This window comes from Peromyscus maniculatus, chromosome 11 (assembly GCF_049852395.1).
Source record: "Peromyscus maniculatus bairdii isolate BWxNUB_F1_BW_parent chromosome 11, HU_Pman_BW_mat_3.1, whole genome shotgun sequence".
Classification (NCBI taxonomy): domain Eukaryota; kingdom Metazoa; phylum Chordata; class Mammalia; order Rodentia; family Cricetidae; genus Peromyscus; species Peromyscus maniculatus.
The window spans coordinates 29,336,932-29,352,074 of record NC_134862.1 but is presented as its reverse complement, the minus strand read 5'-3'; the positions used below and the strand labels follow the sequence as shown (position 1 = coordinate 29,352,074).

The following is a 15,143-nucleotide window of genomic DNA, read 5'->3' as shown; positions in this document are numbered from 1 at the left end:
AATGGCCAACCCACGTGCTGGTTACGCTTAAGAGATGATACCACCTGTGAGGAAAAAGCTGAGGAGGTAAATGACTGTTATGTGGCCTGGCACCACACTGGAGCATGCCACCTATTCTCAGAGTGGTGTCCCTTCTCTCTGGGGGCACTGTGTCAAACATTAAAAATCCACCACTAATTGCTCTGGCGCACCAGAATTCGTTCCCAGTACTGACAGCATCCCACCTGAGGGGCACCTCAGCATCTTACACACCCTTCAAGCATAGTTGCAATAAACACGTATCTTCACACAGAAACTTAAAAAAAATACTTTACCACAATACATTGGTATTGCCAAGAACTACAATTCAACAGAGAACACTGCTAAAACATTCATATAAATACTAACATGTGCAGATTCACTCCATTAGAAAATTCGTCTATTAGAATACTAAAGACCTACCTCAGCAAAGCCCAAAGGAAGCAACTATTTGAACAGTAGGGACACTAGAAATACCAACTATGAGGTTTATGAACAGTGGTGGGAGAGAATTTGGTTCATTTGCCATTAAGTCACAACAGACACAATCTAAAATACTTTAGACTAGCAGTGTATAAAAATACTTTTTAAACAATACTTTTGGTAGCATACGGAGCACTTACAAACAAACAGCTCTGCCGTCTTCAGTCTTCTGAAGGCCTAGAAACAATCCAATTGACCGCCTTTGGCTAGCTTTAAGACTCGGCCTGGAAAGCACTTGCTCTCACACATCATGTATACACACACACACACACACACACACACACACACACACACACACACCGAGTAACACAGCCTCCTCCTTTGTCCTTGGTACACACTGACAATTACAAGAGGTTTCCATCTCACAGAGGGTGTAAAACAAGAAGAACCCATTTCCAATTCCAGGGCTGGATGGACACAGAAAAAAAGCAAAGTGGAATTCATGGGTACATGGTTTCTATTTCACTTAAAGGCCCCAGCCTGTGAGTTTAGTCTGGCATATCAATGTTTAGCTTGGGAGGTGGAGGAATGTACTTTCCAGGACTCTGTGTTATAACTACCCTGGCCTTCTTTCCGAACATGGGAGCAATTTTCGGAGCTTCTGAAACCGATGAGTCTTCGGCATCTTCACGGTCCTCGTGATGCAGATCGTAAGAGATATTCCCATATTCTCTTAAAAACGGGAAAACTTCAAGTAGAAACTGACAGAAATCCCTGCGAATACCAAACCACCAATGATTGCCCCCTTTCCGCCTAAACGTCGTAGCCATCAAAGTCAGTAATGAGAGCCAAAGCGGGGTGAATATGGAAATGTACGAGAACGTATTGTGGTCATCCAGTCTGTGAACCAGCAGGACCTCAAAGGTGAGCAGGGGTACGACGATGGTGATCCAGCTGATGGCCATGGTCACATGTGTTCTTCGCTGCTCAGCAACCACATCCAGGGACCGCAGGAACAGGAGGGACCACACGATGTAGTAGAGAACCACCAGGCAGAGGAAGGACATGAGGATCCACAGGGGCACGAACACCACCAGCCACGGCCAGTGGATAATCCTGTCCAGCTTCAAGGCGATGAAAATGAACTGCAGGATGTTGACAGAGCACAGGATCTCCAGCTCCAAGGACCTGTCATGTCGGAAGCCCCAGACGCAGGCAGCCACGGACACGGGGGAAACGAAGAAGAGCGGCATGAAGACCAGCAGCCAGAAGTGGGTGCCCCTCTCCACCCTGTCGCAGACCAGGATCTCAAACATGAGCAGCAGCAGGTGGATGCCCACGGCAATCAGCATGGCTTTGAACTCCACGCAGGCTTCACCCTCCGTACGGTAGCGAGGGTTGCGTGCCCACACACCCGCACCCACTGAGGCGCCCACGATGACCAGGAGCTTCCACAGCCAGATGGGGGCGAAGACCGCCCAGTAGCTCCACTGGATGATGCCGTCCAGGCGCAGGGGCAGCAGCACAGAGAAGAGCAGCAAACAGGCATAGATGAGGAACTTACTGGGGTTGAAGTCCTGGAACAGGCCCCTGGGGTTCATGGCGAAGGTTGCACCCTCTCTAGATGCACATCCGCCCGCCGTGCGTGGCGGAGGAGGCTGCAGACCACCGCTCCGAGAGGCCGGAACACGTGCGCGCAGTCACGTGGCCCGGCCGGAAGCGAGCTGAGGGCACAGCGTGCGCTGGCCGGGAACGGTGCCGTGCCTACGCCGGAGGCGCTGCCCGGGCCCCGGAGCCCAAGCTTGGGTGGGTGCCCACGCCGCCTGCCTTCATTCCGCACCTACGGTGGCCGACGCCTCGCTGCGTGCGGTGTCAGGTGGGACCTGGCGCGCCGCGGACTCCGCACCCCGCGGGCCGCTGCCTGGGAGCGGGCCGAGACCTCCGGAGGACGCTTCCTGGAGGAGGCCGGAACATGGAGGAGGGAATGAGCTCACATCCTCCCGGCAGGCTTGGGGGCGGGGCCCGGGGCGGGGTGGGGCGGGACCCGGGGCGGGGCCCAGCGCAGGGCGGGGTCGGAGAACCGAGGGAGCGGCGCTAGGCTCCGGCCAGGGCGAGCCTGTCACCGCAGGGGCGGGGCACGGGGATGGGGGGCCACCCCCGGGGGCGCGCAGTAGGACTCCTGCGAGGCGCGGGGAGAGGCGGCCGTGTGATGTGTGGTGCGGGAGTCCGGGTGTGCAAGAGCAAAGGCGGGTGGCTGGCGGGCGTGGGAGTGAGAGCGCGCCGGTAACTGTGCAGTTTCCCAGCACCGATGGACTTGCGCGCGAGGAACCGTGGCTTTGACCCCTGGTCCGGTGCGAAGGTCGGGTGTGCAGGCAGTACATCGATTAGGATTGTGCCCAGGGCAAAACTCCACCTTGGCAGGGCGACTAGCGATTCTCACTCAGGCTGCTCCCTAAAGGTTCCCTGGGAGCGCCTAGGCGGTTAACAGTCATCTTCTATCCGTGTCACCCGAAAAGTGGAGGGTGGGGACCTGGGAGGGTGTCAGACCCTCGACCCCCCAGGCTAGAAGCAGTTCCCTGAGGGAGCAGGTGAAGAAACTGGACCCGGAGAAGGCTTGGTTAGCGGCGGAATTAGGACTTGGATTCAGGACTCCTAACTTTGAGTCCGTTTTCATTTATTTGGCTTTGCATGAGTCTGATTCTTTTAGAGCTGTCTTAGGAAAAGGTCCAGTGGTCATGAAATTCAGGTTGTAAGCCAGGCGCTGCCACCCACCGGCTGAGAAAGGAAGCAAATCCAACCCTCTCTCTCTGATAAGCTGTTGTGGGTCTGTGGTTTGGAGCACCATTTTCTCTGGCCTGCTGGGCCGAACTAGACGATTCTTTTTGCTTTTCAGCTCCGGGGTTAGCCTTCAGGTTCCCTGAAGTGGGTGTAGAGCGCAGATACGAACGTCTTAGGTCTTCAGAGGAAAACCAGGATGTAGTGGGGTGGGGTGCTGCCATTCTCTGCAAAGGAGGAAGGGCCACCCGGGGAGAAGCAGAGTGCCTTCATGGACCCCCAGTGCCTCTGCCCTAATCCCTCCCAGAGAAAAGTGAGCGCCACCGTTCAGCCCCAAGCTTTCCTCAGGCATGGTTGAGCATCAAGGAGTTGTATATGGGCTGCTGGGGGAGACCAGTGCCAGACAGCAGAGGTCTCCCCAGCCCAGTAGCCACCACCAGAGCCCAGGGCCAACTCTGAACTGACAGACATGTCTGCAAGGCCCCTTGTGTCGACAGACCCCATAGGAGTGATGCCCTTTGCTTAGGGGGCTGTAGTCTGTTTTGCTTACTGGCCTTTTGGTTCTCCTACATTTCAAAAAGGATGTTACCATAGAAAATGGGGTTTTCTAAGTGTGTGGTGTGCATGTGTTTGCACATTCAAATGCTTTGTGTGTGTATGTGTGTGTGTGTGTGTGTGTGTGTGTGTGCATATAGAGGCCTGAAATTCGCATCAGGTGTCAACCTTGATGGCCCACTGTATTTATTGAGTCAGGATCTCTTGCTGAACCCAGATCTTCTCCTGAATCCTAGCTAGTCTAGCTAGCCAGTTTGCCCAGGGGATCCCTTGTTTCTGCTTCCCAAGGACTGGATTATAGGGCACTGTCACCCAGCTTCTGTTCCACACAATGCAGGGCAAATGCTTTATCTACTGAGCCCCCCCCCCAGCACAGCCACCCCGAGGCTAGTACACAAACTGAAGCTTGAAATGACCCCTTTCCAGGAGTGCTTTGCTCCAGACCCCCAACTCAGGCCTGCCTTTTCTGAGGTGCATGGTTTTAGGGGATGGAGAGCCCAGAGGGCGGGGACTAGTGTATTCTGAAGGGTGGTGAGGCCCTGAGAAGTGGCCTGCCCCCAGTGTCCTCCCACAACCACCCCCATTGAGCTGCCTCAGTCTGAACCTCTGTCCAACTTGAGTCTCTGCTGAGCTCACCTGGTCACCTGCTGACACCCTGCGTGGAGGAGGATGTGTGTGTGCAGAGGACAGAGAATGACGTCACTATTCACCTTAGTCCCTTGCAACAAGATCTCTCTCTGGGCCTGGAGGGAGGCTGGCCAACAGGCCCCAGCCTTCCTGTCTCCCCCGCCCCTGCCCTCCAGTGCTGGAGTTACAGGCCTAGGAAGCCATGCCCAGCTCCTTGTGCGCTGTTTGGGATTTGCCCTCAGTAAGCACAAAGTCCTCTTCCCAGCCTCCACCCCCCCAGGTGACACCTGGACATGCTTCCAGCTCTGGGCTCGAGTCTGAAGCCTTCCAAGGCCTCTGACCCTCGCTGAACGTGTTCTGGGTTACTTCTGCAAACCTAGGAAGTTCCCTTTTCAGACCCACACGGTTTAGTAATATCTGCTCTGTCACGGAGAAGCCGTGGCCCGCTTGGTGTTTCCTGTCAGCCCCGTCCCCAGACAGAACACATTCCCACCTCTGCCCACCACGGCAGAGGCCAGCTCCCTGCGTCTCCTCCACATACAGTGGAGGCAGAGGAGGCCCCGTGCTCTGGCAGCCTGCCGAGCCTCCTCCTGCCCTATCTGTGACAGAGAGATAAGCTCCTCAGGGTGAGGACGAAGGAAACAGTGTGTGAGAACAGCACTGTGCCATTGTCGCTTGCTGTCTCTGCCTCAAACGAGATGTCCCCTCTCCCGAGGACAGAGCCACTGCCCTAGGACGTCACAGCCATCCTGCTGCTGTGACCTTGCTGCCTGTCATCCGCATCCCCGCACAGCCTGTGTGGGGAAACACTGGAAAGAAGCAGCGGGGCTGAGGTGGCTGACACCCCCATCCCCCATCTCCCATCCCCCCTCATCCCCCCAGCTGAGCAGCAGACTGTGGCACCCCACATGTAAAGCCGCAGGCCTGGGGGTTATTCAGACCAGGTGCTTTCGGGGCACCCTGTTTCAGGTTATGACGTCACCTGAAGCCCACGTGAAAGGCTCTGCTCAGCCTGGGGCGAGGGCCTTCTGCAGCTCTCTGCTGGGGCCCCCCTGGGATCTGAGATTACTGCCCCCAGGGAGCCAAGCTTCACGAGGACCTTTGAAACCGAGTGTCAGGCCCCAGCAGCTTTTCCTGTATCATTCATTCCTTAGCTTGTGTATTAACTAGACAAATACAGTCCAAACATCTGCCCTGTGACCCAGCGCTGTCCCAGACACGGGTGCGGCATTGAACTCCTCCCATGGCTTCCCCATGCTGGCTCCTTTCCAGTTCTAGTGGGTGTCGCCTCCTCCAAGAAGCCCTCCCCGACCACACCACCTAAAGTTGCCAGCTCCCCGCGCGCTGCGCCCTGATTGTTTTTCCTGTCTCTTCTGTGCGTGTGTCCGAGTGCCTGTGCCAGAGGACAACCCCCAGTGTCCGTCCTCACCCTCCACCTTGTTTAGGCAGCGCTCGAGCTCTCCGGGTCTCCTGTCTCTGCCTTCTCTCACTCAAGTGCTGGGATTCCAAGTGCATGCTACTGTCCAGCTTTCCATGGGTCCTGAGGACCCAAACTCAGGTCATCATTGTTACGGAGTAAGTCCATTACCCGAGGAGACATTTCTCCAGCCCTCATTCTCCCGTCTCTTGTGTGCTCACTAGCAGAAAAGCGCAGAAGTACCGACTGCTTGAAGGAGGAGGAAGGATTCCAGCCTTGCCACCTGCAGAAAGACTGCCGTGGGCATTTGACGGCGCTGTTCCCTCCTCTGGCCCTGGAAAGGGCGGCTCCTGCTGTCTGCTTCACCTGTTGTCATGGCATTAACAGGACAGCTCGCTTATTTTGTTTGGCATCTCTGTCTCACCACAGTGGAGGGAGAACAGGTGTGTTTGCTTTGACTGTTTACCGAGGTACCATACCAACTGAAGGCAGGGTCCCAGGCTGGCCTAGAGCTAAGCATGGAGCCCGGGACACCCTTGAACCTCTGCTCCTCCTGTCTCTGCTATCAGGTGTGCTCCGCTCTGCTCCGATCTGCTCCGATCTGCTCCGATCTGCTCTGCTCTGCTCCAATCTGCTCCGATCTGCTTCGCTCCGCTCCGCTCCACCCCACTCAGTTTATACAGAGCTCGGGGTATTTGCGTGTGCTAGGCCGGCAGTCTTCCAACAGAGGTACAGCCAGCCTGCTCGAGCCAACTTAACTCCCTGACAAATTTGCCTGAGGCGTTTCCGATACTTTTGATGTAGAATGAGAGAAGCCGTGAACTCTGACAGTTCTGTCCCTGCCCTGCAGAGCGGTAGTCCAGATGCATTCCTTGGCTTTCTGTCTCCCTGAAGAGGCTGTGCATTGTTCTCCTTACACCAAGGATGCCGTCTGAGAGGCCGTTATCAAATGGTCCAGCCTGGGTATCATGTCCCTTCTTTCACAGTACGTGACACATAAGTGGAATTTCCCGAGAAGGAAGAGCCACACCTGTTAAGGATCCCAAGGGGCCAAAGGATTGAACTTGCTGACTAGAGAGTCAGAATGTTGCAGGCCAGAGCTAGTGATCTTGGGCTACCTTTCGCTCTCTTTGAAATTCACTCATTGCATAGTCCTGTGTGTGACCTGGCATCCTGTGACTGTCAAGACCTTTTCGGTGTGTGTCTTAGCAGGCCACCAGCTTCCACCAGTGCCGAAGCTAAGAATGTCACCAGCGAGCATGGAAAGTCTGCTGTAACCACCCACCTGTGGTTCCCAGCGGTGGGCTTGATTTGATTTCTTTGTTGTGTAACTAATAAGATCTCATGTGACCACCTCCATGGTGGATCCCCCTCCATGGCGGATTGCTGCTCTGAGTCTGTGTTGAGGGCTGTGGACACTCATTTGGCTCAGGAGTCAACTGTCTCTTTCCCTTTGGGATGAGAGCTGGGTTTTGCATCAACACATAGTGGTGTGTCTTATGTTCACCAGTGTCTTAATGTGATGAAACCCCACAGGTCGGAACAATTTTCAGTGGCCCCTGACTGGATGTCCTTCAGTGGCCACTTCAGTGGTTCATTCCAGGGTGTCCTACCCTCACTCCACGCTTGGCTTTTATTGTCACGTGTGTGAGTACAGGCGTGTGAGTCATGGAAGAGGTGTGTGAAGGTTAGAGGACAACTTGCAGGATTCAGTTTTCTCACAACAGTGGAATCCGGGGCAGCCCGCTGACCATCTCACTGGCTCTAAAATGTCTTCATCTCCAACTATACTTTGTCCTGGGATTCTTTTCCCCGGTGAAGACCTGGGTGCTAGTTGTACCTGACAGGAGGTCCCCAAGGTAAGTGCACTAATGCAGGGAATGTTCTGGAGCTGTGCCTCTGTCCCTCACAGTGACAACAGGATCCTTAAGTTCCTGGCTTTTTTAAACTGTGGATCTTGACCCCATATGCGCTCATGTCCCTGAATTGGGAGCTGCGAAGATAATTTGGTAGTAGCAAAAGGTTTTTGAACTTCTAAATCAAACAGGTACCGAGTCCCAGTGTTTCTGGTGGTGCCTCTCCCCATCCCGTGTTGCAGCCTGTGACTTCCTCACAGCCTTAGTTCTCAACACACAACACACAACACACACACACACACACACACACATACACACACACACACACATACACACACACACACATACACACACACACACACACACACACACACATACACACACACACACACACACACACACACACATACACACATACACACACACACACACACACACACACACACACTTCCTACTGCCCGTGCATTAAACCACACAGCACTAACCAGTGTTGCCTGAAGCCCTGGACTCAGATTTGAGATTGTTGTGTGTTATGAACTGCAGGGTTTTACCATTTTGCATACAAAGTTTTCTGCTCTTTGAGAGACATGATGGTTCAATTGTGGAAAGCAGGCTGATTTCCCCATTCCAGCACATCTTCAAACTGCATTGTGTTAGATGTTCGACTTTAACATTGCTGTTTGAGCTGTTGACTTAAATTTCAGAAAACATCACTCAGTGAGTTTGGGCTTAGGGAAGGACAAACTTTCTCACTTTCTGAAACAGCCCTGCACATGTTTTTTGCCCAGTTCTCAGCACTCAGGTTATAAAATCAAGGTAGCTGTCAGCTTTGAAAAATGATTTATGGAGGCTGGAGGGATGGCTCAGTGGTTAAGAGCACCAACTGCTCTTCCAAAGGTCCTGAGTTCAATTCCCAGCAACCACATGGTGGCTCACAACTACCTGTAATGAGATCTGGTGCCCTCTTCTGGCCTGCAGGGACACATGCAGGCAGAACACTGTATACATAATAAATAAATCTAAAAGAAAGGAAAAAGAAAAGAAAGAAAAAAAGAAAAATGATTTATGAAGGTGTTCCACATCCTGCATTATCAAGTATTCAGGCCTTTATGTACAAATAAGCCCTTCCGGCTCATTGCTATGTAAATTTGCTTTCATCCTTAAATTATGTTGCCAAAGAATTGTTTTAAAATAAATTTCTCTGTGGTTCATTGGTGAATGTTTGGTTTGTGTGCCTATTTTATATACCTGTGCTCCTGTAAAGGTTCTGGTGAAATGGAATTAAAAGTGGGGAAGTTGTAAGCCCCGGACAGCAAGTGTGGTGAAATGTGGCCTGAGTTCCTGCCAGGCCGCGGAGCTTCGTGCTGAGATGGATGCACAGCTACCCGGGAGGCAGAGGACCCTTCAGTGTGTGGAGCACAGTGCGCATGCGCAAGGTTTGCCTGGGCTGTGGTTAGAGTGTGAAATCCTCCACGGACTCGTGGGTTTGAACACTTGGTATCAGAAGAGTGTTCTAGGGAAGTTGGGGAACCAAGAGGTGGAGCATGGCTAGAGGTGGTGGGTCCCTCGGGGTAGGCCTCTGTTGCTTGGTCCATAAAATTCCACCATGCCTTCTCTGCCCTGACGTACTATAGCTCCTCAATAAACATCCCCCCAGGGGCTCCCGTCAGGTATTTGGTTACGTCAATAAGAAAAGTAGCCGGGCGGTGGTGGCGCACGCCTTTAATCCCAGCACTCGGGAGGCAGAGCCAGGCGGATCTCTGTGAGTTCGAGGCCAGCCTGGGCTACCAAGTGAGTTCCAGGAAAGGTGCAAAGCTACACAGAGAAACCCTGTCTCGAAAAACCAAAAAAAAAAAAAAAAAAAAAAAAAAAAAAAAAAAAAAAAAGAAAAGAAAAAGAAAAAGAAAAGTAGCCATGGTGGTATGGTGGTTGGAATGAGAATGGCCCCCACAGGCTCATGTGTTTAATTGCTTAGTCCAAAGTTGGTGGAACTGGTTGGGAAGGATTGGGAGGTGTGGCCTTGCTGGAGGAGGTGTCGCCTGGTGGGCTTTGAGGTTTCAAAAGGCCACACCATTCTCAGTTAGTGTGTACTTGTGCCCCCCCCACACACACCGTTGTAGAGCAGATGTAAGTCCTCAGCTACTGGTCCAGTGCCGTGCCTGCCTGCCTGCCTGCCGCCATGCTCGCCACCGTTATGGTCAGGGACTGACCCTCTGGAACTGTGAGTTCCAAATTAAACACTTTCTCTTCTAAGTTGCCCTGGTCCTGGTGTTTTGTCACAGCAATAGAAAAGTCCCTAAGACAGAAGTCGGTACCAGGAGTAAACTATGTGTCTGTAAAGAAGCTACTACCAGGAGTGAGGGCCTGCGGTGGGTGGCAGGCTGAGCGCGGTGTATTTTGGAGGAATGTGGAAGCCTTTGGGACTTTGGACTAGACAAGGAAAGCAACTGAACACTGTCATAGTTAGGGTGCTATTGCTGTGATGAAACACCATGACCAAAATCAAGTTGGGGAGGAAAGGGTTTATTTGGCTCACACTTCCACATTGTAGTCCATCACTGAAGGAAGTCAGGACAGGAACTCAAGCAAGTCTGGAATCTGGAGGCAGGAGCTGATGCAGAGGCCATGGAGAAGTGCTGGGTACTGACTTGCTCCCCATGGTTTGCTCAGCCTGCTTTCTTATAGAGCCCAAGACCACCTGCCTAGGGATGGCACCACCCACAGTGGCCTGGGCCCCCTCGCATCAACCACTAATAAAGAAAATGCCCTACAGGCTTGCTACAGCAGGATCCTATGGAGACATTTTCTCAGTGGAGGCCCCCTCCTCACCAGTATCTCTAGTTTGTGTCAAGTTGACATCAAACTAGCTAACATAAATGCTGGCAGTGTGACTTAATGGACAGCCCTCCTAGGACCTTGGAAGATAATAGTGCTAAAGACAATAAGGGCTATGGAGGCCCATCTCAAGAGGTTTCAGAGGAGGGCAATATTAGCAACTGGGCTAAAGACCATTCTTGTCGTATTTTGCAAAGACTGTGGCTGCCTTTGTCCTAAAAATCTGTGCAGGGCGCAATTGAAGAGTTTTAGACAAATTTCATTGACCGAGGAGATTTTAAAACAACCTAATGTTGACCCTGCCCTGTGGTTATTAATGATCACTCTTATGCATGTCTATAATGAAAAAGTTCAGGCAGGGCAAAAAGAAATACAAAATGTAGTCTAAGGAGAAAAAGAGCACTGGGAAGCTTAATGTTGGGGCCAAGTCTTGCTGGAAGAGATGAGGCATTTAAAGAAAGGCCTGATGTGAAATGGAAAGAGAGAATAATGCCCTCGGGGCAGGACCCCACCCAGCTAAGCTTCCAACTTATAAAAAGGATATACCTGGGGAATCCTCCGCTCCTAAAACAAAGGAAAGCTTATTCTACAAAGGAAAGTGTCAATAAATCAAAACATATACAAATGTAATTCACAGAGGGACCCAGGTTCCAGACCAGGCAGGCAGCAGACTTCACAGCTTCCTCCTCTTGGTTCTGGCCTAGAGTCACGAAGGATACAGGAGTGAGCACCTTGTGGGGTCTCCCTCATATACATTAAGGAGAGCTGCTGAGGCCAGGTGTGTGGCAGGGGCATTCCTGAGTGGAGGCCTGGAGGCCGTTACATAGAGCTGTTAAAAAAAGCAGCGTGGATTGCCTTGGAGACCCCAGGGGACTGGAGCTGCCAGTGCCGTGGGCTGTCTGCCAGGGAGCGCTGCAGACAGGAAGTGGAACCAGCCCAAGAGAGAGATGTGTTGCTCTCAGAGGAGCTGGAAGGAAACGGACGATGTGATAGCTAAAGTTAGATTTTCCTACTGCTCCAGCACCGTGCCTGCCGCCATGCTCACGCCATGATGCTCATGGACTAACCCTCGGGGACTGTGAGCCCCAAATTCAATGTTCTCTAAGTTGCCTTGGTTCTGGTGTTTTGTCACAGCAATTGGAAAGTAACTAAGACAGTAATTAAAACATCCATGGTAAAGGGGAGGGGCCTAAGGCCAGGAGCGCTCGGGAGCCTGGCCCCGGGGCCTGGCAGCCTTTCTCCATAGCCCGGCAGGTGGCTGCTGGCACTAATGGATGCAGGCGCTAACGAGTGCCCGCGGAAGAAGAACTCGGAGGGTTCTTTTTAACTCTCGGTTAGCAGTTGTTTTTAAAGAATTATTGCCTAAGGAGGACCCGGAGCTCAGAGAGAAAGACAAAACAATTATTGCTTCTGAGGGCCGTTTTCGTTGAAACCGCCACAGTGCCCGAGTGAATGTATGTGTGCGTCATGTGCGCACCGGAGCCCACAGAGACCAGAAGTCACCAGAGTGACAGGAGGTTGTGGGACTGAACCGCGTCCTTTGCAAGAGCAGTAAGTGCTCTTAACCACTTAGCCATCTCTCTCTCCAGCCCCGGCCCTGATTCTTTTTCCTCTTTGGCCTGAGATCGGTGTTTCTGCCCCTGAAGCCGAACCTCCGGACAGCAGGCTTTGCACACTTCCGGTGAGCAGACTTGGTGATGGCCCAGTTCTGCCCCATGTTCCAGTCCAGAAGGATGGACCGAGTTCTCTTCCGTCTACCAAACATGGGGATGGAAGGAGACGCCGTGGGAGAACTGGAGTCAGGCCCAGGCTGGGTGAACTCCCTGCCTGTATTCTGATGTCTGACTCCAAACACCACAGCAGGCGTTGGCGTCAGCCAGAGTAAACTCCCCAAGCAGGGCTTGCCATGGCTATTCCAGACTGTTGAGTGGACCACGTCCTTCTGTCCCCTGGCAGGGTAGTCTTCTTGCTTCACCCCCGCCGCCGCCGCCGCCGCTGCTTCCCTTAGCCTATGGTTGGACCCTGCAGGCCTCAGGTAAACGTCCCATCATTGTGCCCAATACTACACCACCAGTGCCACCAGGGCAATTCAGGCAGTGTGTCATGGGGAAACTGAGGAACCCGCGTCCCCAAACTGGATTTGATCTTTTTGTCCCAACCCGTCATCTGGTCACCACCGTTCCCTTAGGAAATTAGCACAATCACTGATGTAGGCGACACCGCCCTAGCTCGGAAGTGGGGCTTGTCACTGTGCACACATGCATATGAAGACCCTGGGACTCAGACAGCTAGGGTGGCGGAGCTGGGCTCCAGCATCCCGGTTCTGAGCTGTTGGAGTGTGGGCTCTCACAGGCACACTGAGCACTGGATCAGTCGCTTTTCTCACCGCCGTGACAGGTACCTGGAAGTCACATGGCATCCCCAGTCAGGATGCTGAGATGGGGGCCGGTGCTGGGCTCGAGTCTTCCTTTCCATTCTGTCCCCTACTCTACCCCATGGGACAGTGCTGCCCACATTTAGAATGGGTCTTCCAGATACAATCCAATCTAGAAAGTTCATCATGGACTTGCCTAAAAGTTTTTCTTCTAGGCCATTCTTGATCCTGTCCAGTTGATAATATTAATCATCCCAAGTGCCTACTGTGTTCTGGGGTGGTAAAGGAATACGTGATTAAAACTGCTGAACAGATCTCCTCCAGGGAAAGTGAAGGAGAGAGAGGAGGGAGGGGAGAGAGAGAGAGGGAGGGAAGGAGGGAGGAAGAGAGGGGGAGAGGGAGAGAGAGAAAGAGGACAAGGCAACAAACATCTGTGACCACCTCAGGCAGTTGGAGCTGGATCAGGTCCTGAGCAAGACAGACTGTAGGGACCCTGGCCCTCTGCTCCCCCATCCAGGGGTGCTGGCCACACAGGGCTGATGGCCCAGTGGCTGGCCACGTGCCTTTCCTTCAGGCTGCCCTGAGTGCGGAGACTTGCCAACCCAGCACCAGGACCCAGACCCCAGAGCTACTTTCCCATCTAAGCCCTTTATGGACCGCCCTGGCCTGTGCTTACCACCGAGGGTTGTAGAATCCAAACATAGTTCATATGTCCATGGGTGGGGGGGAAGCTGGGTGGGGGTGGTTTGGCCAGTCTTCACTGGTTTAAAAGATGGAAGATGGAGGTTGGGGACCTGGGTCACTGGCTGCAGCCTCTGTCTTCCCAAGTTGATGGGAAGTGAATCTTGGGTGAAGAGGCGCCCTTGGCAGCTCTGCCTCCTCCACATGTTCCCACGGGGCCTTTTCTTGAGCATCCAGCAACATTCATGATGAACATGAAGTCAGCTCTAAGGGGAGAGGGCTGATGTGTCACTGGAGGTCAAAGCCAGCCACCTGGCAGAGCCTTGGGGACCAGAGGGAGGATGAGCTTTCTGTCACGGACTCCTCAGTGGACAGAGGGCCTCAGGGACCATTCGGGCTCCAATATGAAACGTCTTCTGTGAGTTCATGTTGAAGGCTTGGCTCTCCAGCTGGAGTGAATTTGGTAGACTCAATGTAGCAGGAACTAACAGGTAGGGGGGTTGGGGAGATAACTCATCCTGTGAAGTGCTTGCCTTGTAAGCACAAGGGCTGAATTTGATCCCCAAAAGCTATGTCCAAAAAAAAGTGCCAAGCTATGGTGGCATGTGCTTGTATTCCCAGTGCTGGGGGAGTGGAGACAGACAGAGGCTGTCTAGCTTACTTGGCAAGGTTTAGGCCACTGAGAGACGCTGTCCAAATATATATATACCCAAATTTAAAGGTGAATGATGGCTGAGGACTGACAGACGAGGTTGTCCTCTGCCTCTACACACATGCACACATAGATCTCATTTTGTAGCTCTGGTTGACCTGGGACTTGTTATGTTGGCCAGGGTGGCCTTGAACTCACTGAGATCTGCCTGCCCCTACCTCCTGCCTCTACCTCCCAAGTGATGCACCACCATATTCAGTATGCTTTACCTCAAGAACTGTCTCTATTTCTTTCTTTCTCTCCCTGAAACAGGGTTTCTCTGTGTAACCCTGACTGTCCTGAAACTCACTCTGTAGACCAGGCTGGCTTTGAACTCACAGAGAGCCACCTGCCTCTGCTTTCCAAGTGCTGGGATTAAAGTCATGTGCACCCACTACCATCCAGCTCTATTGCTAACCATGTGTTTCTGGTACAATTCTTTGTCCTGGGACACAAGAACCTGGAGATCCCAGTGGGTGCCCTGGGGCTCACTGTACCGATGACAAGGGAAAGAGGTAAGCTTGGTGTGCTGTGGCACACACGTGCACACACACACACTCACATACACACACTCACACACTCACATACACACACACACACACACACACACACTCACACACTCATCGTTGAGACACACCGACTCTGGTTGTGGGAAGTCAAAGCTGCAGGGAGCTGTACAAGGAAACACTAAGCCCCGAGAGAAGAACTGAGCAGTGAGGACAGTGGCTTTGTCTCTGGACCCTGAGGTCGCAGGACCTCGCTCTGCACAGGAAGTCTGCAGGGATTTGTTCCAGGAATGGTCCCGAAGCTTCCTGTCTGCAAGGTAGGTGGGGAGGGGGGTGTTTCCTGTTATTCCAGGATTTCTGCTGTTGCTGTAGTTCTTGAGATTTC

General features: G+C 52.8%; 1 protein-coding gene across 1 annotated transcript; it reads right to left on the bottom strand.

The window, feature by feature from the left end:
• Nucleotides 1-296: 296 nt before the first annotated feature.
• On the bottom strand, nucleotides 297-2,406 carry Tmem185b (transmembrane protein 185B). The gene has a single exon (XM_006994554.4). It carries the CDS (start codon nucleotides 2,040-2,042, stop codon nucleotides 990-992), a length of 1,053 nt encoding a protein of 350 aa, XP_006994616.1. The 5' UTR covers nucleotides 2,043-2,406; the 3' UTR covers nucleotides 297-989.
• Between the last annotated feature and the right edge of the window lie 12,737 nt (nucleotides 2,407-15,143).